Source organism: Papilio machaon, chromosome 2 (assembly GCF_912999745.1).
Source record: "Papilio machaon chromosome 2, ilPapMach1.1, whole genome shotgun sequence".
Lineage (NCBI taxonomy): Eukaryota > Metazoa > Arthropoda > Insecta > Lepidoptera > Papilionidae > Papilio > Papilio machaon.
The window spans coordinates 167733-193879 of NC_059987.1; the positions used below are offsets into that span (position 1 = coordinate 167733).

The following is a 26147-nucleotide window of genomic DNA, read 5'->3' on the forward strand; positions in this document are numbered from 1 at the left end:
GTACGCCACAAACACTACACATAATTTGTAAATAAACTTCGAATATTTTGAAGTTACTGTACTTAAGTTATACAAAATATAAGTAAAAATATATTCATGTATAGAACTGAATATATTTAATACTCAGTACTTTAACAGACATTGTTTTTATCATCTTTCGATAATTTTTAACATTTCAGTTTCCAGTAACAAATGTTTAACTTTAAACAAAAAACGGATTACGGGAAGCATTTAAAGCATCACGTCAAGCGCGTCTTTATTTTTGAATAAAATAAAATTACATAAACAAAAAGAATATAATTACAATATAAACTATTTTTAATTCGCAGTATTTCTTTTTTAAACCGCAACATGAATCGAGTATTATCCAGTAAAAGTTTTGTTTTGTATGCTAGCGATGGACACGGGGCACAAAGTAGGAAAGAGAACTATAAATGTAATGAACTGAGCAGATGGCGCTGATGTGCGGCGGGAAACACGGAAACCTTCTTAAAATGAAATGTTCTAATTCAACATCACATTGACTGACGCCTATTCCATGTTACATTCGGACATTTATATTATACGTAGTGCTCTTAGTACTAGTCGTAGTGATTACAGTATGTTAAGGTATTAGAAGATATATATATGTATCCTTTATTTCAATTTACATTACTATATATTGTTTTATTATATATGAATCGTTAAATAGTCGTTCTATTTATTCGTTCCAAAACAAACCTGTCGGTTGTCGAAGTAGAGAATGAACACTGCGTTAGTGGCGTAGAGCATTATCCCTCGTCTCGTTAATATGTCAGGGTCAGTCGGACCTCGCTGCTTTCCCCTCACTACCGACTACCGCTGGATTAACACCAGCCTCCCTATATCCGGTGCGGTCACTCGCACTAACTGTTCGCATGTGATCGCAATTATTTGTGACTGTAGCGTTTATAGGAAAATAATTATTTTACATTAATAATATTATGCTTGAGTTTGTAATTACATAAATGTACAAAATATATATGCAAAAAATTGTATAGAATTATAAATTGGTTATATAAAAGGGATATTATTTTATAATTTATAAACAGTTTCAATAATTAAGAAGGATAAAGTTAGGAGGTCACGATCACGGCAGAGTTGTACAAAGACAAACATCATCAGAGCGGCTTAAGCTCGCATTTATAATCCTTCGCCGCGCATATTTAATGCCAGGTTTTCGAGAGTAGTAATAAACGGTGAAAATTTACATTACAATTAAAGCTGTGACATTAAATACAAATGTTATAATTTATGTGTAATTTCCAAGCTTTAATTTACTTTATCGTGTAGTGGCTTAGTTTTCTTGTAGAATAATTAGACTTGTGGTGTAAGCGGGCATGCAGCGTTGTCATTTGTCTTTGTTGCGGCGGAGGGCGAGCGGACCGGAGCGGAGCATGTCGGGGCGGGTAATCTCTATTCCTATTTTTACAGAAAGTTATGATAATATGTTCATATTTGACAGCCGCCAGTAACTTAGATAGCCATCGTTAGTCCATTCGTTGGCAAGATAAATGCGCAGTCTCCAGGGAATCTTCTCACCATTCATTATTCCCCTGCCGGCGCGGGCGCTGCGTGCCCTGATTAATGATTGCCTCCATAATATATTTTCATCCCTGTCCAGGTCCGGTCTTGTCCACTCTGTTAATTCAATTGAAACAATGATTTGTTTGTATTGAATACTGTCGTTTCGAGTTACTACAACTTCCAATTTAGATGAATGTCACCATAAGAACAATGCAAATACAAAATTAATTAGCAAATTTCACAGTTGATTTGTTTCACTATTTATTTATCAACCGGAGTAGAAGTAGATATCAATTAATGTAAAATTAAGCTCCACATCTAGAAATCGAGGAAAAAACGAGCTGAGGTACATGTCAAATGTTAATGCACTTTGATGAAGGTTTTAATATCCGTTTATTGATGACGCTCATAAATTTAAATTGATTCCGGAATGAAATTGTGCAATCGCTTTATAGTCAATCGAAATAAAATAATGGCAGAGCCTGTTCTGCTATCGTTACGTTTAATTGACATTTATATTAAATCAAAGCGGTTCCGCGTCCAACTAATGTGGTCAAAATCGATAGAAAGCAACGCCGGTATGTTGTGTTGTACGTCGCCATTTACCGTAACTCCACGAATAATAATATTGGGTACAATTTCAAATTTTATGTGTAACATAACACCTTTGTATTTATTTATGTTGATAAATAATAACACTAATGTTCATCATCTGCGCAGACGTAACGAAATAATCCCGTAATAATACTTCAGAGCGTCTGTCTGTTAACCTCGATATTATAATGTTGTGCGGAGCAGCGGGGACGCTGCACGGGGATGAGGGGGGGGGGGGGGGGGGGTTGACACTAACGAAGACAAACTACTTACATTACAATGTTAATGATATTGAATTTTAATAAAGTAAAAATTTTAATGGCGTAACTTTCCCATGTAGATGTAATTTACCGCACACATAATGCAATATAATACAGCGTACTAAAATGTACAAAGTAGAGATATTTTGTAGGTTAGACCTTTTCAAGTAAACAAGTCGTTAGCAACAAAGCTAAGTAAAATACGGAATTATTCCAACGCCATTCGGGTTCAGGCGAGTGGAAGGATTTGGTGAATCCGAGTGGATTAGAGCAGGAATGGAAGGGAAGGGAAAAGGGTTGCTACTCGACGGCTTTGTTTCTCAAATATACAAGTTGGTAAAACAACCGCGACGTACAACATCCTCAATATTTGTACCTAGTGTTTTATACTTTGTTATTTGGTAGAAGCTTTTTTTTTCAAGTTTAGTTACAAATAATGGAAAGTTGCATTTTGTAAGTTTAAATTGTTTATATACCGATAAAAGAAATTGATCGCGACTGTGTGCAGGTGTCGCGAGGGGGTGAGTAAATGTAATAAAACGTGTCCGGCAGCGTGGCGGGGTAATGAAGGCTATAGCCCGACGGTGAAGGGTAGGGTGCCGGTCGCGAGGGGAGAGCAGATTTTCAGATTCCACACAGTGTGTTGACCCAAGGCGTCCTCCACGATGATTACATTTCACTGTAAGCTATTCCTGAAAATTTTCTTGCAACTGAAAATGTTTTTAACACATTTTTGGGCAGTTGTCTGTCATTATTTGTTACCTACTTCGTCATAAAGTAGCCAAATCCAGGTGCATACGGAAATAAAGCTCGATGTAAATACTTATTTGACACGGAATACAATATTTATCAGTAATTAGCAAAGTCGCCGCAAGCACGGGTGAGACGTGCGGCGTGCGGCGTGCGGCGTGCGGCGTGCGGCGTGTGGCGTGCGGCGTGCGGCGTGCGGCGTGCGGCGTGCGGAGTTGCCGGGCAGACGTTATCTGATTCGATAATTGTGCACGCGGCCCACTGAACCCGCAGTACCCCACTGAACCCGCAGTAAAACATCGCAAATATTTCCTCACGAAATATTTACATCATATTTATACATTATCAGTCTACAGCGAAATGTAAATTAAAATTTAAAACGTATTTTAATCTATAAAAAGTAAATACGTTGGAATTATTAAAATACATTTTCTGGATTATCATTTTGACCTAAAAGCTAAGATTGTAATTTATGAATTTTAGTAACCATAAAATTACTGTTGAATATGTCTGACAAACACGGACTGGAGTAATGACTGGCATCCAAATCAAATAGCAAAGTTAATAATAAGACCCTTGTCCGCCGCAAGCCGCGGATGGCGCCACTGGGCCGTAATGAAGGGACAACAACTACCGCCCTTTGCTTTTTACCAACACACATGTTTGTTTACTGAATTTTTATAAAATCGCGTACAGAAGTCATTCGGCCAATAATTTTAAAGATTTGGGGCGCAGAAGTAAATTCGTAGCAGAAAAATTTATGATTTACGAAGAGCAATGCAAGCGCATTGCTAAGTTTGTTAGAGTTTATATTTCAGTCTGTCATTTAATGCGTAGCAAGCAATAACTTTATTAAATAGAATATTATAATGGAGTACTTAAATTCTATTCATTAGATAATATTTTAAACTTTATATAAAAATCGCTACGAAAAACAACCTTCTTGAACATCATTTTTATACCGATATAAGGTTTATTCACAAAACAAATTGATTCAGTCTTCGGATTCGGGTTATGTTGAATGTTTACACATCTTGTGTAACACTTACAGTGGCCTCGGAGCTTGTTCTGTGATTGAATTCAGACACGATTTTATGTTATAGACTGGTACACCATTTACTTATTTTACTGATGTTTCAAAAATGCAAATTGTTCTGAGTTGTGCGATACATCGTTTACACACCGTCTTAATATTACCATGTCTGTACGTCGTATATATTTGAACAAATTAGCAGAAGTTTTATAAAATTCGCTGCCTAACAACATTAAACTAATTTCGACTTTGTAAGCAAACATGAAAATTAACTTTGATATTCCGAGTCAATAAATACGCCTCTTCGTTTGCGCAAACTTATTAGGAAGCCTCCAAGTTTTTGAAGGTAGAGTAGATTACATAGCTATTGATAATATATTAAAGGTTGTAAATGGAGTGTGAAGGTTTGGAAAATATTTGTACAAAGAAGAATCTCGATAGAAAAAAATCATGTAAAAGCTAAGATAAGTACTCGAGAATTTATGTAACGTTAATTTCTTCGCCTGTTACTTGATAAAAACTCTAATAAACTCCCAAAATCAAGATCCCAATTTATTGATGGATTAGAGCCATAGAGAATTCTGACTGTAAACTACGCTTCGTAAAATTAAATAGCGAAGTGTTTAATTTTGTCGTTAATTTGTACTGTTTATTGTGATCGTAAAACATAGCCTACATTTAGTACAATTAAACTTTATATTACGAATGAAGGTAAACTCAGATGTGATTAACCAAAACATAAATCACCTTGAGACACTATCGCCAACCTTTGGTACTAAGCCATACTCTCTCAGACAGGTCTCAGAAACCCATCATTAGTAGAGACAACGCTATACTAGAGGAAGCGTTTTTAATTGAAAGCGTAACCTTTCAAAGATTTTAATGTTTTAACAAAATAAAAACGTTATGAGAACAAAACATATGCTCTGTATTTTCACGTTTTCCATCACGTAATGTGTTACAATGAACATTTTTGTGCTCCACATTATTGCTGCTGTCGATCAAGTTGTCAGTCGCGTGGGTTACGTGTTCATAAAACATTTGCGACCTTGCGGCTTTCTGCTGTTTTCTTCTCTTCAAAAGGTAATATTTTTATTGTTATTTAATTTGGGATCACAATTTCTAGTGAAAATGTCACAGAGGTAGAACAATTACTTGTTAATATTGTTTTAATACATTCAGAGGGCAAAATACCTTTGCTTTAGTTCTGTCAATAATGGTATAAAGATTATTAACTAGTTAGCCTTTTAGAATAACATGGAAACACATTGTGAGAGATTGACTCCAGCTAACACTTAGAAAAGAATATCCTTTTTTTCTTGACATATCATAAATATCAATTCCCGAACGACCGATTCACAAGTTCATCAATGATAGAATGAAAGTGTTGCCGCAAATGAGAAAATATTTTTACTTCGCATGAGCATCGCTTACTTCACAAACATCGCCGGAGCGTCTTCCGGCGACAGTCTGATTTATATTTGACTTGTTACACTGTGAAGTTGTGATTTCAAATACAAGTAACAAAATTACGTTTGTGATAAAAAAACAATGAAGCTTTATCGCATTCTAGAATCACCTGTTCAAATGATCATTCCATCTTACTAATATTATAAATGCGAATGTTTAGATGGATGGGTGGATGGATGTTTGATATCTCCGAAACGATTGAACTCGTGATGAAATCGTGATGAAATTTGGCATAGATGTAGAACATTTTCTGGAAGAACACATAGGCTACTTTTAGTTTTTTTTTAATGCCGCGCGGACGGAGTCGCGGGCGACAGCTAGTCGATTATAATTTATAAATCGATTTTTGTTAGTCACATTTATTGGAATTATATCGAAAATATTATAATCATATAGGCTTTAGAAAATATTGTAGTCGTTACATGAGAAAGTGCGATCATTATTTTGTATTGATACATCGAGGACTGCGACTTTGCAAACCATGTCGATGTGTCTCGGCATCGCACTAACGGCGTCCATCAATCCTTGTAATGTCAGGATACATCCTGCCCGCGTCTCACACTCACAGTAGATTCATATTCATTTATATTCAACCAGATTATAAAAATATCGGGCTACACCTATTTTAATAAATATTCCGTTAAATTTCTCCACGATCGATGGAATCCCTTTTTTTTTCATATAAAAAAAATAATTACGGTTTTCTACACTTATATTGATGTTCATACTTTTGATGTAATAATGTAATAAACATTAATAAAATAACGAAACAAAAGCAGTGGGAATTAAACAAAGCGTCGTAATTTCATTTGAGAGCAAAAGGTTCACTTTGTGAGCTTCATTGTTTTGTCACGTCTTGTCACAATTGCTTTACTGTACGCCTTCCTTTTTCTTGTTCGACGACGCGACGTCGGCGCGGCCTCGATATCTTAACAATTTTATTATTGTTTGAGTTAAGTTGAAAACATACAACTTCTTCAAATATGTTTACAATATCTTGTTTTTTTTTTCGGAATATTCAAGATGATACTTGTATCAACAAACTGGGCGTATTTACTATGTAGATTATTTGCCATTCTATATTTAAAAACTATATTATGAATTATTAAGTTGACGCGGTAAGAAATATTTTGAATAAAAGATCAAATTACCGCCACCTTATGATATTCAAAAAAAACTTAATCGTCACGTCTCTAGAAAACAAAAAAAAAAAAACAACGAAAGGAGTGACCGCAATAATTTTTCATTTCCAAATCTTATCGTGTTCACTTCAGAAGCTCGCTCATTTGGAAAACGTCACTTTAGAGCTCGCAACAAATTGACAGCTATTCATCCCTTGTCTCCATAAATAAAGGTCTCTTACTTAAGTGATGTTTCCTGTCATTGCTCGGAAAATATATTGTTATGAAATTATCATAATAACTAGGAAGCAGTATCTATAAATTACGAAAGTGTAACTTGTTAGGCATTTAACTTAGTCTCTGTTTTAAGTGTGTTATTGTCTTTCTGTTTCTTCTTTTTTGACTGTTTAAAAATGGATCGTTGATTACTTTTGTACAGAAGAAATATTAATCCAGTTTAGCTGATGTCCCCGCGCCCTCTCTGAGATTAGCGAGTTGACAGACTTTAAATCAAAACTTCTTCAACAGAATTATAATTAAATGAATAAGACAGCCGACACAATTGGAATACAAATCTTTGGGATCTTTATTTTATCTGGTCTTAATGGTTCGGTTAATTTAAACATGTAAGGATAAAAATTGGTAATAATGTTCAGAATATCATTAAAATTATACTAAAATAGTAAAAAAGAGAGAAAAAGTTTTATTTAATGTTTCATAACTTTTTCCTGTGTAACGATAAAATACGCATCTTTTAGATGTTATAATTTAATATTAAAACTAATTATAAATAAGTTAATGTTAAAACTAGCTGACTGAATGTGATGTTATTAAATTTATTTACGACATCGGTTTATCTTTTATCGAGGTACTTTATTAGTCATAACACTGAAAAAATGAGCTTCTCATATCTGTCTGAGGCATCCCGAGTCACGACGAAATAGAGTTCATGTAAAAAACGAATCGATGAAGATCTTTTAATTTTTTCAAATTTATATTTCTTTATATGAAAAATTTACACGTGTTTTCAATATCGAAAAACATGTCACTGTTATTTCATCTACAAAAAACCCACAAAATAAAAGGGATTAAAGTTCGCACGACGAGGTCTGTAATGTCTGTTTATGTGAGTGGGAATTACATTCGCTGTAAGAATCACTTTTTCCCTGCAACAGGTGCGGCTCGCACATAGAACATATATGTTTAATTGAATTTTCAAATTGTTTTGTTATATTCGGATTTGTTACATCTTACACCATCTCTAAAAATGGAATGATAAAATTTTTGTTATTAATTTCACAGTACCTCTGTGGTACTTAACTGACATAGATGTCCTAGTGGTTGTCTATGATTGTATTTAGTAACTTATTGTTTAATGATTTCTCAGTTTATGTAAATACATAATAGTTCACAGGATGAGAACGTAGTTAACTTTTACGTACTAATTACAGGAAAGGCCGGAGAGAGAGGAATTCGGTCTGTTTTATTGGTTACGGTCTTTAATTTAACTTTTACGTGCGTTCGCAGCCTCCAAATTAAGTTGTTAGAATTGTTCATGCGTAAAATGGTTTCCCAGTTCTACACAATATGAATTGCGACGCGGAACTCAGCTAGATTCTTCGCTTACCGTTTATATAATACAACTTACTTTAAATCATTTAAATGAAGGATGTATTTACTTTCTGGTTTCTTTACTTATTATACTTTAAATGATTATTGTTCCTACTCGGTTTTATTAATTAAGTGAAATATATAAAAGATGTTGCTGCAATATATTTAGGTAAGTAGAATTATTTAAAATCATATCACTTTTCAGCGATCGATGATGATTGATGATCGGCGATTGACTTCATTGAGGACATCATCATCATCATTTTCAAGCGAAACTTTGTATTTACAAAATGGAACCAAGTTTAACATTCTTGAATCAATATTTGTAGATAGATCAAGCTACTACTTTGAATAGAGAATAATTTTTAAAAGGCTGAATTTACCGAAACATTTTAGTCTAATAAAATTATTTTACGAAATATTATAAACTAGCTTTTACCCGCGACTCCGTCCGCGCGGAATAAAAAATAGAAAACGGAGTAAAAATTATCCTATGTCCGTTTCCTGGTTCTAAGCTACCTGCCCACCAATTTTCAGTCAAATCGATTAGGTCGTTCTTGAGTTATAAATAGTGTAACTAACACGACTTTCTTTTATATATATAGATTTTGTTCTGCTCCTTAATAGGTAACTTATTGAAGTTAGTAATTCAAATTTACGTAAAAATATTGATTGTAACATAAGTTTGAACTCTCGGATGCTACAGGAATAGTACTCGAAAGTCAATCTGTGTCTGTTGGCCTAACACGAATATTAGTGGCAATCGCTATCGTATCGATATCGACAAAGTTTGTATTAAAATTTGTGCAGCGCCCCCTATCTGGCGTAAAGTACAAAATCTCAAGCTAAGTTTGACATTATTGACGGTGACGATAAGAAGGCAATTGATGCAAATTCTCGTGCTAGAGCCACTGAAAGCATTAAGTACAAAGATATGATCAAGTGCAACGATGTTTGTTATAAAATTATTTTTAATAGTCCTTTGAAGGTAATTCTATTAAGCGACGAAATGTTCTCAGTTTTCCAAACTTTCACTAAGCGCATTAAGATGGCTACGTGATAAAACACGTTTTGTTTTCGATCCAATGTTTGCAAAAATTAGCCGTTAAAATAAACAAGTGTTGCCGCCGGGCTGTCCCTGCGGAACCCGTCTCAAATTTAATCTTATTGGAAAACGCGCAGAAGTAATAAAAGTTTCCCAAAAAGACGTTCAAAGTGTTAGAGGGTAAACGTTAACTTTATTTTGCTGCTATAGACATTTCATAACTGGTCTTTCAAATATTACTCAAGGCAAAGACATTTTTTCGATTGAGAAGAAAATTAATTAAATTAGTCTTTCTGTTTTGCAGCGTCATACTATTCCTGTTACGAGATGGTTTGATTCGGGAATAAAAACCTAGACAAATAAATATTTTTATTAGGAAAATGTATAAATAGTGTAAAATAACTTTATGTTAGAAACATTTTTCTTAAACGTGTTTCATGTAAGAAGCTGCATATTTTTTGGATTACTTATGTCGTATAGTCGCTTGTCATTTTGATTATCGGAGCTTTTTTAACTTCTCGTATAATGCACGTTAAGTTATTATAGAAGCAAACGCAACCGCTGAGCTTCAAATCGAGTTCTCGCTTAACTCCATTTTATTTGATGACGTCATGCATTCAAGTTCCCCTGTACCGCTTTACATAAATAATATAATTTAAAACAACGACCACTCAACTGCGCTCAATGTTTTTATTAAATACTTTCAAGAGATCCCCAGAGATATCCCCTTTATAATAAACATAAATGTTTGTAAACGTATTGTAAATTTAATTTACTTTAAATAGCTAATATGTTGTTACTATCTATCGATAAATTAATCTGGTAACGTTTGGTAAACTTAATAAACTCAATGGATGAGAAGTTTCACATCAGTGTATAGAAACTTTAATGAGATTGAATACCGCCGCCGGCAAAGTGCAGTAAACTTAAGTGTGAAGTTGTTCGCGGAATGTGAAGCGCTTTAGTGCATCAAATTTGAGGGCATTACAAGTTGCAGCGCTTCACTCACTGCCGTAAGTACTCTAACACGCCACCACCTCATTTATTAACAAAGTTGCATAAACACGGGGCATATTAAATTATAAGTAGTGCGAGCTTTTGAGATTGCTGCCGATATGTTATATGTCGATATGTATATTGTGATAAGTAAATTTAACATTACGTAATTACGTAAATTATACAATTCTTTCACCTACAAAACTTCTCCTTACTAATATACCTAATATAACTACAGTGGGTTCAGCTGACCTCACTTGAAATTATTCTCTTAGATCAGAGCAAGCTTAGGCAAATTTATGTACGACATTAATCAGTATTTTGGATGTAGAAGAATTGGTTGGGATTTGACTTTCAAATGAACTCTGATGTAATTCGTTTGCAGACTTTGGCCGCTCGAATACCTTTCCGTCCGTCCGTTTCTTTATTAGTAATTGCATTGTTTATTAATTTTAACAGGTTTGACTATATTAAAAAGACAAAAGTAACATGCATATGCATTTTAAAATAAACTACCAACCTAATTTAGTTTGAGTTAAACATTACCAAATACCGTTATCATAATAACCAGAAATCAGATTAATCCGATGTTACGAGAACTAAAGCAATAAAAGTTCACCAAAAGCTTTTTCACTTGAAACTGAGCTAACTCCGCTCTTCAAACTCAATTGAAAACTTATTTTACTTATCTAAAAGCTATTTTAAAATAGCTTTGCTTTGATCTTTTAACACTTGGATCAGTTAAATAATTTAATCTTTAGTTAACCGTTTTATGTTTAGTTCACTTGGGTGAGGTTCGATAATGCCCTAATTAATTTAATTTATTGAGGTTTAACTAACAGCGTGGATGACGTCATCATCAACAAATTGACCACAAAAGTGAATTCAGTTCCTAAAATAGTAAAATATAACTGAGAGACGGGAAAGCTTGCCGCCAGCATTACGCTGCGTTGCGCTGGTTAATTAAAGGACGATCTGAGAACGGAGTGACTGAGGCTTTGTGCAATTTTAAACCATGCGTTAATAGTAAAGCGGTTGTGGCTCTTTGTTAATTATCAGACAGTGGTAGCCCGCAAAAATATCCCTTGCATGAATGGGCCACACACCACACAGATGACAGGGGTGAAGTTGAAGTAAAGTGCGTGTTGGAGGCCATTTTTTAGTCCTCGTTCCCTTCTCTCCCTTTTCTTAATAGGAAAGGATGGGAAGGGGAAGTTAATTTGTCGAAGATGGAGACACATAAGAAATAGAAATATTCGATATCGCTAGTTATCGTGAATGACTATTCCGAAAGTTCTCGTCCTAATTATATTTAAACATTATCATTTGTGAAATGTTGTTATAGAATTTCATTACCTTTCACATGCTTCATTGCGGTAAAAGGTAACCTGGCCATTAAAAATAATGGTCTCTTTGATCGTAATTTAGCGCCGTATTGCGGCTTCGGCAATTTTTATTTTATTTTATTGTTCTCGTAATATTTTATCTGTTTTCGTAAGTGTCGCTTATCTTTTTTAATAAATTTCAGTTATTATCTTTTTTTAGTGTGCCCATTCTCTATTATAATAAAAACTTATTACTACAACGAAGCTTTACTTTTAATTTAATAATATATTTCTTTATCTTTATGTTATGTTTCACTATTCAAAAATATATTATTCAATCCGATATCGCTCGTATCTCGCACGCGCCTTACTGTTTCTAAACGTATAATTTTATATATAAAAATTTTGATAAATTATACTTATACATAGACTATAACTAATTATAATATTCATAAAAATGAACATACAAACATATTTATGGTAACCTATTAATAAGATAGCAGAATATGCAAAGCAATGTTCTCATTTTTACAAAATGATTTCCTGCTCATTGTCAACATTCGAATTTCTCAGTTACGTAAGATATTAAATGATTCTTTACAGATCGCCTCGGGGGAGCGCTCGTCACCTTTTTTTGGTATTAATTTTGTGTTCATGGTGCTTTGAGTTTCATTAAGTTTACAATTTGTTCTTTTGTGACGGTAACAGGTGCGGTTTGTTGAAGATATTCCTCGCTCTTTTTTCCTCTAATTGAATTCGTGCAAAGGTTCTTTGCTTAGGGCTTTAATATTAAATGGAATGAGTTGAGTATTTCATCAAAGCCTTATCAAGTATTGGTGTGAAAAAAAAACATCAGAATAAAATAAATAGATTAAGAAAACAACGTAATATTCAGGGAAATATATTCAATTTGTAATTGTTTATTTTAAAATATAATATTTATTTCTGACTTTCAAACACAAAACCGCAACCGCAACATTGTAAGACAAACGCCTTCAGTGCGTTCAGTAATGTATGTAATCTTTTCATGATATTCAATTATATAAAAGCCTAAGTACGTTTACTTTTAATAGGCATTAAGTGAAGTGTAAAAGGTACTAGTAGCGCTCATGCCGTCTTGTCAACCGGCTGCGATAAATATTTGTCCAGCGCTCTACTGCAAATCTTGTTGAAGCTTCCTTGTTGACCTCTACAAGCCGCTACACTACGACTTAGCAAATTGCTGCTGACTACTTAATGAATTTAGTTTTAACTACATCTCGAGACCGCGCTGCTTCAAGACTGATATAGTTTTAAAGTTTAGATTTGTCTAAACAACAGCGGCAACTTGTAGAGACTCGTGTCTTCGTGGTTTGGTTCAGCTTGAACTTTTCATGTTCTGGCTTTTATTTAATGGCGCTAAACTAATATGAACACGTACTAGTTTAATTTATTTTGGCGTTATTTTGTTAGTACATAATTAATTTATAAAAATAATATTTTGTTTCTGGATTTTTTTGATAACAGAACTAAGATGGGTACTCATGTTTAATTACTTTACTTAAGCTCAAAAACTTTTCCGATTTCAAAGCTTATCAATTATTAGATAAATTTGACAAAAAGCCTAGAGCACAATCTCTGAGGAAGAAATACTTAGAAAAAAAATCTATAATAATTGTTATTTTCACTTCAAAAGTCTTAATGGTACTTGTAGACATAGCAATTAAAATCAACAACCGAAACACAATACACGGTTAGGCTCAAAGTTAGAAGCAGTTATGTGGAAACTTTGTTAAATCGTAACCCGTAGCTCGTAGTCGTAGCCTGTAGGTTGTATTTCGTAGCGAGTAAATATTTGTAACCGCATCGTTACGACGAGTCAGTAATTAAACGCCGGCAGAGATCAACTCACATATACTAAAGTAATTAATATGTTTGTAAAGTTAATTTGTTAACTGCAGTATATTGTAGAAGTTGCTTGAAAAACTTGGATAAAAATACTGTACTCCTACAAAAAGAGTCGATGTTTGTTTTTTAAGAAATCTGTGAGCACACGCAAACGACCCGCCGACGCCGGGTGCACGTGAAATTTAACTTTTGATTCGCTGTCGTACGTCAAAGCTGCGAGAGTTTGGCTGAGCTGTTATCGTTACCATGCTAATGTTAATTGTGTATTTTGCATATACGTGGCTTTACCTCACGACACTAACACCGACCGTAAAATTGCATTACGGTTTTAATAAACTGAAAGTTGAAAGTAAATGCTATACGTAAAAAAATATTAGTATACAGTATAATAGCGATTATATCATATTCTTACACATATGTTGAATATATTCTGTTCATAAACTACTCTTATGATTTTGTAACAAATAAACATTTACGCTTGTCATCTGTTTCAAAATAATATTATATTGTCTTTATTAACTGTACAGTAATGTTACTACTAATATTAATTATGTACGACATTTTAAGAAGACAAAAAGTCGATTGACTAAATGTAACTGAACGTATAAATGGTAATTCATCCGATATCGTGGCTACTGCAGGCGTGTTGCCGGCACTGCTCGGCCCGGCGCGGCGTTGATAACGCAAGCTTAACATTTTTTTCACTTCCAAACCATAAATCGCAAATCATTAATCTTACTCGTGAAGCCTAAATTCCATTATTACGATTCCTTATTCAAAAGATCTGAGAAAATTGAATATGAACGATTATTTTTTATTTCTTTGTGAATTTTCCAGATGGAGGCTTTTCCGTTTATTCCATTGTGTTGTTAATTAATATCGAGATCACCGAAAAATTAAATGAAATTCTATTGCTCTTTTATATGAATGGAGGATATATTTTTATGACTATAATTAATTGAAGGAAATACTATATAAGTAATTATGTGTATTTTAATAACCAATGACTGACTTCACCAGTAAGTAGCTCACTAGAGTTGTCCTGACATTTTGTTTTGATCGAAAGGTGGTTTTAATTTGATTACATATCTTACGTGTGATTAATATTGGAAGATTACTCTCACGGCGAACACTTCATACAACGTGAACTTACTAAAGTCCCACATACACGCACGCACACACAAGCGCGGCCTCATTAAGACACATCCGCAATTAAGAGGTCGCCGTCATTTCATATCTATTGAAAGGATAATTAATGCCGGTCTTAGCAACTATTTTCTTTGTTTTTCATTTCTCATTTATAATCCACATCATTTTTAATAAAGTACAAACATTGAAACATAAATCTAACATTAAATTCATATTTTAAATGATAAATAATCACAGATAAGTTATAGTTATTCAGTTCGTTAGCACACAATTTTTTTTTTCAAGAAAATCTTACAAATTACATATTACACGCAAGCTTCCGACACAGTACAGTAATGTACACCCAAATATAAATGCATATCATTAGCTTCTTTTCCAAAATTTCGTTATCAGTGTCTGGGAGCGGCGCGCGGAGAGTGATTGCCGTTCAATAGAGTTCTTTTATTTCTTATCACATTCCGAGCGTTTTTTCACTTCCGAACCATAAATCGAGAATCATTAATCTTCTTCTTGGAACCCGAATTTCATTATAACGGTTCCATATTTGAAAATGGAATTGAATAAAAATGAGGGATTTAAGCTTTTTGATTTATCGTTGTATTAACTGTCTACTTTGAATTTCTTTATGCACTTGGAAAACATATCGCAGGTACAATTTTTTGTCATTAACTATTCCATTTTTATAGTAGATCGACGGATCTCATCTCATCAATGTCAACATAGGTACGGTTAACATATTCTGTGATGTGAAACCATGAACACCAAACATATAATCCGTAAAGAAGTCCGCTCAAGTTAGTTATTTCTTTCGCTGCTTGTGCAAATGTAATTATGTATGGAACTTCAAGATGTATGTATGTGTTGCAGGGAGGCGCTGCCAAACGGCACGCTGGTGCTGAACGCGTTCAGCGCGGCGCAGTACCGAGGCGACGTGCACGCTGCGCTATACCGCTGCCGCGCTGCTGGTCCGCTCGGCACCGTGCTCTCCCGCGACATGCGCCTGCAAGCAGGTCAGCCACTCATTGACATTACTATTTTCACCCCAAACTCTCCTTACCCTTTCTTTAATCCTTAACGTTTCTATGTTTATCTGGTAAATTTTCCATATTACCGTTAAACTTACCATATTTATAATGCTATGTTAATGTAACACTATCTGCAGAGTTATTTAATCTGTACCATCAGATTAGAGGACAGGGTCACGCTACCAATCCATTAGACCCTTTTAGATAACGCTTTAAGTTTAGGGATAAGACGTCTGCCGTAATTACATCTTAACAGTGGAATTAAGCAAACACATTTTCGTGAAACATTTATTTATTGCGACTTATTTATTAAAGAAGAGTTACAATGACATAGCGCAGCAGTGTGAAAATCAGAAAAGCTCTTTCTTGACTAATTAAAAAAGTGGACGAAAGTAAAAATAATACTGATATAAAACAGTGGACACAATCTATTTTTAAACTGCCGAACTTATTTTATGGAAAATGGTGAGAAAATTGTGTAAGCATTAAGTATTTATTACTTGGCATTGAGTCGATCAAGCGTCCGGGCGACGTGGCCGCGCCGCCGTCCATTAGGCCCTTTCAGCGGCCCTTTAAGTTCGGGTCCGCGTCATTCACAGTTATAACTTGAAACGCTTTCGTCCCGGCAAAAGCTCAAGTATTATTTATGTGTCTATTGAGTTTAACTCTCACTTAAGATTATTGCGACCTTTTGACTGATTTAATATACTTTCATTTAACTTTGATAATGGAAGGAAATAAGTACCCTAAGAGTATACAAATTTATTTTGAAAATTACATGACATTGTGTGTTATAATTTACAAAAGTTGTAGAAAATTAAATTAGATTAAGACAGAACTGAAATAGTCAGGTACATCGTTCAACCTCTCTCATTCTCTACCTGAAATATTTTATTTAATACCTTGCATGTTTATTGTAACTTTACAAGTTTTGTGCTCCAACACGTAGGTCCCTAAATGTTTTAGGCGAATTTTGGTAGTTGAAGTTTTGAATGTACGTCACGACAGAGGGTATCCTTAGTTTATACAAACTCAATGATCGTTGGAGCTAAGTTGATCGCGTGTAGGGACACATGCGTACGTGCCCGGCGTGCCCGTCACTTGCGGCACACGGTGGGCGGGCGAAGGGCGGCGGGCTCCGGGCGCGACAACGCCAACTGAATCATAAATTATACAATCGTCTGGGGACAGCAACAGTAACATGTAACACGGAAACTAATTTTTGGGTTTTTGAGAAACTTATATTACTTTTATTTAAACTTCGTTATTGACAAGGTAAAATAAAACAAACACACTTTCTCGGTAGTGAAGTTAAGTAATTGTAGGAAAATACGCAAATAATATATTCAGGTAATAATAAGAACACCGTTTTATTCTAGCTTTAAATGTGTTGAAGTACGAAAAAAGTTTGCATTTAACCTTTTTCGTTCTTCAACATAGTTACTAACACGAGGCTAGGACACAGAAGAAAAGTCAACCACATCTTTAATGCCATAAGGAATATTTTGCATTGTATCAACTGGCTTGACCCAATGTATTGGGAAGTGTGTTGGAATCGCTTTGACTGGAATGCAAATAGGAATCTTTATGTGTAAGGAGAGGCCCGAGGGCCTGATGCCCCAGCGAGGGTCGTCGCCGCGCTGCCAATATCCCTTTGTGACGCCGGTCGCTAATGGAATCAGTATAGTAGAAAATTCCCAGCCGCTATTTACCGCTTCCGTTGCTTCTATTTTTGTTACTTTGTGTGATAAAGTAAATAAGCAAAAAATATAAACGTATATGAATTGTGGTGTAAATTACAGCGAGTCGATAAAAATGATTTTTGTTGTATTATTGCGACCAGCGTATGTTTGGTTTATGTTTGACCAGGGATGCTGGACACCGTTATGTGCAAAGAACTCGCATCTATTTACAATTATCGATAACGTCATTTATCAAAAGAGTACTATACTAAGTCAGCATAAAGATTTAAAATAGATTTTTGCGAAATCTTAGAAACGTTCCCCAACCACTCGAAGTTCGCTTTCCTCTCGACGGCATCTCGACAGCCCTCCTCCGTCTTTTGGTCGCGCAACCGCTCTGAAACAATACCCTCTCGTCGCAACCCTACAGAAACGCTTAAGCCCTTATTTCTCCGCCGTAATCAGCGCCTGCTGAACGATCGCTTATTGTGTGGCAAATGTTTGGAAAGACACTAACGCTTGTTGACTCTCTTCTTTAGACGGGATACATAACAGCAGATTTAAACTATGTTATTGATAAATTTGGAACAAAACAATAATAACAACAAAACATGATGAAGAAAAATATATGTAAATCAGTCTAGCTCCAATTTGGATATAAAACACTCCAAATTCACATATAAGGATGTTGTCTAAAACAGCGCTCTTTTATTTTCGTTATTGTTATATGTATAAACTCCACTAGTCTCATAGCGCAGTGAAGATTTCAGACTCAAAAGAATTCTCAAAAATGCAAAGGGCATAATTATCGCCCTGTTTTAGCTCTGTGTAAGCTCTTCAGTAATCAACTAGTGTAATTGTGATCGGTCTCGAGCAGGCAACGCCGGGCGCGCCGTCAGCACTGGCCTGGAGTGCACCCCCCAGCTTCCCCAGCGCCCCCCGCCCACACAATGAGCGCTTTGTCTAACGGTTTAGGGTCATTCTCACCCTTTATTACAGCACTCTTGTAGAGCTACTTTAAAGTGAGCTCAAATTCTCTTTATTTCAGTCCTAAGTAACATTTGAGAATGAATTTTCAAGATTACCTGACGGGACTGTAATATTTGATTCAGAAGTTAACAATCTTGGCTCTCTTAACCTAAGATTAGTAATTAAACTAAAGTTAGTAAGTATAAAAGAATAAGTAATAAATATTTACATATTTGTATGGATCTTTTAACTGGTCCGAATCTAAGGCCAAGTTATATGCTTACTCATGGGCAGAAGCTTTGCCAATGGCCTGACTACGGCACGCATTATCTGACGGTACTAATCTGACGAGCGCATGACTCTTCTGATGTTAGTAGTGTGTCATTGGCAAGTCGGCAAGAGATATTAATTTACACATGGCTGACATTGACATTTATTGCCTACTTTGGAAAGCTTTACTGCTTAAATTAACAATTAAAAGTTGTGTGTTTCAATAAATCTAATGCTTTAGATAGGTTTTAAATGGGAATTGGGATTCGTTATGATTTCCTCATTTCCATTGAATTTGTCCATACAAGTGTCTTTTATTGCGGATTTAAAAACAAAGTCAATAATTTTTATTTGAAGATATTTCCTCTGGTATTTCTGTTCACATCTTTAACAAAAGAAATTAGGCCGCGTCGTGCGCAACAGATGTTTTATATTACTTCTCACCTCCCTGTTACCAACTAATTAACTTTTCTCCTATTATTTTTTTTATTTAACATATTTCCAGAAATACAATTGTGCATTTCTTTACATGTACGTACATATAATGACTACCTATATATATCTTCCATCTTCTGTATATATAAAAGAAAGTCGTGTTAGTTACACTATTTATAACTCAAGAACGGCTGAATCGATTTGACTGATAATATTCCGCGCGGACGGAGTCGCGGGTAAAAACTAGTTTAGAATAAAACTTACAAAATATACATTGTTTTCATTTTTAGGCGAATGTTGGCAATGTTTTAATATGACGTAATTTTTTTCAAATATTGTAATTTCACATCCTATAGATTTTGTATATCAACGTGACGATGTCGAGCTTCGCGATTTGTGTGTTTTATTTTCTGTTATCAAATAGTAAATGCGATCAATCAATCAGGGAGGAGATCAAAGCGCCGCCAGCTGCTGCAAAATTCATCATTGACAAAATTGCTTTTCGATCATTGTCATACGTAATTTGTTATTGGAAAATCTGTGCGAGATAAATGTAATGCAAGAGCTACTCATTGAATTATATTCACTATTTTGAAAATGCAACATATTACTTGAGGTAGAAACTGCGACCGTTGTTAGTGGAACATCGACCAAAAATGTTGTGTAGCCAAACATCGTGCAAATAAACTTGCTTTCAGGAAAGATGGTGTAGGCAGCGTACAGTAATTATTTATTTTGCCACGTCATGTTGCCTGATTTCGTATTAGATTTTGTGTTTCCCTTTTATTTCATTATGAAAAACTTCAATCACAATTCGGTGACGAGACATCCAGTGCTATATTTGGCTTTGAATAAAAAAATGTCCGGTCACGTTGAATTAGGGGATGGACCGTAATCACCGTTGCGGCGCGAATTAACGAAGGCTGATATCGGCCGAGGATGACAGCGGCCGCCGCGGCCGGGACACGACACGGCATAATGTAATCCGCGATGCCCATGAATAATAAACACCCGTCGCCTCACTGATTTCCCCTGCCGACCACCGACCTCCGACCGCCGACTACGACCGTCGACAGTTGACGATGACACGTTGGCAACTGCTGGCAGTTCGCTCAACTTTGACACGATCACTTCCCTGTTTTAGGCTAGCTAAAGCAATGTTTAACTTATAAATTTATTTTAATTTTAGAGACAATAACTAAATATCTGAATTGGCAAAGCGAGTGCGAAATCCAAAATCAAATAATTTTCACGCGAGACGATCATTAGTTTAACATTTATATTTCACTAAACAATTCCAAGAAACTGTCATCGTTCCAACTTTCCTTTTACAGTTTGTATCGAAATTATTTATGAAATGAAAACGCGCTTTATCATTAAAATATAAACGTTTCAAAAAAATAAATATTTGATCACTTAGACAATTTTTGTTTGATTCGTTCCACAATAATCTGACGCTACAAATAACTTAGATTAATTTGGGGAACAGAACCCATTCTTATTATTTTACACAGATTGTACACAGAAGATCAAATTCGATATAGATCGAATAAAAAATGTAATGTTTATACCTAGGCATGATGAGGTTAATTTTAATTAATTAATAAGAAGAATAGTGTGTTTGAATTTTATTACTTTATTTATAAGAATCTATTTATATCTTCAAATCTAACAGTTAATTGGAAACTTGTCAAGTAATAACGGTCGTACAGTTTCAAAGCGAATTCCAGTGACATTTGGTATAGCAATCTAGAGGCGGGGCTGCGCCGCGCCGCGCCGCGCCGCGCCGCGACGCGTCGCCCACTGGCACACTTTGGTTATTGTTCAATTGGATATGCTGGATTTTTGTCTAATTATTTATTGGTATTAATTAAAAAGTTGAGATTTATTTGTGCCTATAAAGTAAAAACAAATTTTCACAAATAATTATGTGTTCAATTTTCCCTTCTTCTTAGTTTAAACATACATATATCACGAATTTGTTTTCTAATTTTAATGAGGTACATTTCTGAATTTGTTTAATAACTATTCACTTAACATAGAGCATTCGCTCAGCGTAGCTTAATTTTAAGCCGCTTTCGCATATTTTTCTAAAGAACAAAGGGCCAGTTGTAGGTGAGCGGAGTAGTACAAGCGCTCGTGACAGCCTTGCGTCCTCTCGCGGACTCGACAACAATTAATTACGACAAGAGATGCTGCGGCGACAGCGAGTGATGCTTCACAACTTGTCTCGTAATAACACAGTCTTTGAATGTGGTGCAATATGCGTTTTAATTCGAATGTGAGTTTTAAAGCATCCCAGATATTGTGGTTACAATGATAAGATTTATATAGGAACAAAAAAAAAACTGTAAACAACGCTCTGGGTGTTATAGTATGATGGTACATACTATTATTGACAATGTTGCCGATATAATTTACTTATCAAAGATTTTATTGAGGCTATCAACTTATGCGAAAATAACTTAGCTTAAATTATCAACTAGCTATTTTAAATTGTGATCTCTAGTTTAAAATGTGTATTGTTGCAGTGATGGACGTTGCGTGGGAGGTGCGTGTGCATGCGACTGCGGGCGTGGCTGGCGGCGCGGCGCTGCTCACGTGCGTGCCCACGCCGTCCGTGCGCGCCCACGTCCTCCACACCACCTGGTACAAAGACGGCCTCGCGCTCGCACCCATGGCTTCTGACACCGGTAAGATATGAGGTCTTGTACTTAATCGTACATTAAAAATACTTAAGTATAATCAAACCTTTGTTTTTTTAATTAATCGGACTTATTATTATTAACGTTTAATATAACGTTTGTTAATGTATAATGTATAAGTGGTGCTAACAGGTCAGAGTAATGTTTGGAATGTACCTAACATGTTCTGGAGCGGTGCCAGAGGTATGTTAGGGCACCCTCTGCGTCGTGTTATAAAGACCAAATTAATTTGACTCCCCGTATCGCACCAGTCCGGGAAGGGGTGCCGGTTTCATTCCGCGAGGGGATAATATTGAGAATTTTTCTCCTCGCCCAGACTATAAACGCAGCTGTTTCGGACTCGAGCGGCGTTACTTTATGTCTTCTAATTCACTGGATTAGAGCCGTTAAATTGTATTTAAGTGTTTATTCACAGACAATGCGTAACTCTTATATATTAAGTACTCTTAACATTTATTTATATTTAACGCTAGTCTCCACTAGAGTCACCTTTTTGAAAACTTGTCTTGAAGAACATAATATATATTTGAAAATTACTAGTCAACAACGGAAGCTAATGGTATGTGGGTCACAGGTTCATTAGCAGGCAGGTACATGTTATTACTCAAAAGGCTTAAATTGTCTCTGGCCCAGTGTCTTTATTAATACAAAGCTCTCGACGGTCTGTGACGTGATTGCTCCCAAACGGGACCTCTAAAATGTTACTATTATCTAAGATTACTATAATAACTCATTTATATAATAACAACTATTTAAATCCATGTGAACTTGAATTTATTAAGATTTGCATAATACTTTTTATTGCTATCCAAATTGCGTCTCCTTCATAGTAATACTTCATTAAACGTGTTCAGAGGCGTCATTTTAGAGACAATGTCTATCCTACGTGTATCCATAATACGGCAGCATCATCTCATAAGATTAACAACAATAGTGAGATAATTGAAGCGATGCCTGAATTTATAATGAAGGCGTGAGCTGAGCTGAGCTTAACTGCGGCGAGCTGTGAGCTGCGGAGACATACATGTACTCGTATATACTATATGATATTAAACGAACACGGTTCAGTTACAATCATGGAAGCATCTAGATTATTATCTTGTGTTCATTACAAAATACGACAACAATTACGAGGCAACAATTCCAAATTCCTAGTAAAAGATTCGAATATAATAATAGGTTTATGATTTTCATGTTTGAATTGAATTACAGATGGATGTACTTGAGTACTATTATTTGATAAAATAATATTATTGATATCCAGAAATTTAAGTAGATAAAAAAATATTACAATACAAAACAATAAGACGAAACATTCCCATCCAGAAGAAAATCGGCTCATAAAAAAAAGTGAATTAAAATTGTATATAGAGCACGGCGGTGTCCAAACAGAGCGCAATAATATTGCAAATTAAAAGTGCCGGCGAAAGTTAAGCGGCACTAATGCAAGTTTAATGTTCGAGTTTAGTGTTGATGCAGTCTCGGGAAGTTGCCGCGTCTCGCCACTCCACTCATAAATTATCTACAGAGATTGAAGGCGGCACCGGGTTGATTTTATTGGACCAATACGTTTTAGAAAGATAACCATTTGGATTCGTTTAATGTACTACTTAGCTGTACTGTTTGATTCGATATACGTCCTATGTTATGTTGTTCTTCTTGTTTTTTTTTGTTGTTAAAAGTTATTTTGCCATAGTTACATCAGTCTTAGTTATAACAAAGAGAAATTATTTCAGCTTTTGCCCGGGATAAATTAAAATTAACATATCCCGCGGTTGTGAGACACTTTAGGGAGGCGCGGAGACAACTTTCAGGTTACGCTGTCGTTTATACAGATTACTGTAACGCTGAAGGCTGTAGGCAGATTGATGAGCTCGCTGCTAAGGTCTCTGTCACCACAAACCCTCCACTGCCGAATTCTCCCCCTCCCATGCTAATACAACGAGTTTACTGTTCGCAATTTCGTTTTACGACACTCGTGTAACTCATAAGATCGTTGTTACGTTAGGTTCAAATGTTATGACGTAGTAAAGACTTAAGCAATGCTGGAGATTATATAACAATACACATAAAATTATTCATCTTTGTTTTACCAATTAATATATATGTAAGTAATTAATTACTAAATATAGCAGGACATTTGCCAAACTATTTGTAATAAATAAAGATTAATCCTCTTTTTAAATGTTTCCCGTCGATATTTAAGATAAAATTCAACTTTTGCGATAAGTGTGTGTTTAAATGTGTGTATGTGGTTAAATACACACACCACAATGTAAGTACTTAGCAAGTAATAAGTCTGTGACCAATTTAATGTACTAGACATTATCAGTCCCTTAGTATGTTCATTATTTGTTTTAGTACATAAAGTTTGGTTGTTGTTTCACGATGATATTGGGAGTTTCTTTCCAACATCATAAAAGTAAATGTCGAAGTAATAAAATAAATGTGTGGATCTCGTTACGTCCTCGGAGCGGAGTCGCGATATGTTATGAGCTAAAGTATCCCTATCTAGCAATATATGATAAGTTAAGTGCAATATTAATGTTTAATCTAACTATTAAAATTAATGCTAGAAATAATCTTGCTAATATTATAAATGCTAATGTTTAGATGGATGGATGGTTGAATATTATTAGGTATCTCCATAACTGCTAAACAGATCTCATTGGAATTTGGAATAGATGTAAAACATAGCCAGGAAGAACACATACTTAAGCTACTAATTTTTTTAATTCTGCACGGACGTAATCGCGAGCTATTAGTATAATAACACCATAATATAAATAGGTAGTTAGTTTTGCACAAACAAAATTTAATATAAGAGAGTTAAAATCCGCTCTATTCCATTATCAAGAACTATCATATATCATTCACAAGCAGGAACAATTATTACATCGCATTCACATAGCCGATTCACCGCAAGTAGTGATATATTAAAATGTACACGTTACAGTACAGCGTGCTCATTGTACGGCTGCCGTCGCTCTGCCGCCTCTCACCGATCACCGCGACATCCTTTGTCCTGCGCCAACAATGAGCTAGGTCATGCAGATCCATCTGTACATTGTCTCACTTAGTCGTATGTGATAACAACTAATTATAACATTACGCTTCGTCGGCTCATAAAATTAAACGTATTGTAGGAGTGCACACGGCTGCGGCAGACGGCGCGGCGGTGACGATGTTCGTTAGTTGGAATCACTAATTGTATAATTAATGGTGCCTTTGAGCCTTTGTTGGAGGCTCGGGATGACACGGTTCATTCTTTTAGCAGTCTCAGTTCAAATGAGTATTAGTACTTTTTTATTGTTTTGTCTACGAGAAATGGCCGTTATAACTAACACAAGAGTCGCTCTTTCAAGTCCTGCTACTAGTATTCTATAGTATTATCTGTGGCTGTCAATGTATTATAGGTACGTAAAAACTAGTACACCGTAACACCGCTGCACAGATGTAGATTTTCATAAGCAGCATTATCTTGTCTCCTCGTCAACAATGTAAAAGCTCTAAATGTCCTCGAGCGAAAGTTATTTGCAACAAAAGGCTACAAAAGTCCACTAGAGCGGGGCAAGAGAGTAACAATACTATCAGGAGCATCGGCGACGGCGACAATTGCACGGGGGAACGAAAAAGGCGAGTTAAGATGGAATGGATGGCCGGTGAGACGGTGGACGGCGGGCGGCGGGTGGCGGGTGGCTGGCCCATTTAGAATTCATTGAAAAACTCCGAGCTGAAAGTTATCTGATCGTAAGCGAAGTAGAGAACGACCTCGAGTATACTCGTGTGGAAAAGTGCTGCAAAATATTTGAACACATTAAATACTTTGATAAATTTGCGCCTCTTTTGTTTGCCTTAAACGGTTTTTATATATTGTAAAGTTTGTTGTTAAATCTTTTATTAGACCATATATACGGTTATTTAGATAGTTTTATTTTGTTATCCATTCATGCAATATTCCTAATAAGCATTGAAATTTAGAACGAATTTTAATTCGGTTACTCTGAATGTTTTAGTTGAAAGTGTATCTTGTCATCACATTTTTCCAAATTAGGTTGGACATAACTTTTCTGTGATAACAATAACAACAGTAAGAGCAAATAAACAAATATTACATTCGCACAAATCTCGATCATCGCATTTATCGCGTTCTCTTCCAATTTCTATTGATACGGTAGTTGACCCAGAATGGTTTAGCCAACGCGTTTGTATAGATATGAAAGCAATTTGACCCTTCTTGAGGAGAGAGCGACTATAAAATTCTGAGGGGAATCA

The 26147-nt window shown here is 35.3% G+C and overlaps 1 protein-coding gene across 1 annotated transcript in view; it reads left to right on the top strand.

The window, feature by feature from the left end:
• The window catches only part of LOC106708247 (Down syndrome cell adhesion molecule-like protein Dscam2), an 89662-nt gene that overhangs the window by 50084 nt on the left and 13431 nt on the right, over positions 1 to 26147 (top strand). Inside the window, exons 4-5 of the mRNA XM_045680889.1 lie at positions 15654 to 15796; positions 21699 to 21860. Of these exons, the coding sequence (XP_045536845.1) occupies positions 15654 to 15796; positions 21699 to 21860 (305 nt within the window). The remainder of the gene's footprint in view (positions 1 to 15653; positions 15797 to 21698; positions 21861 to 26147) is intronic.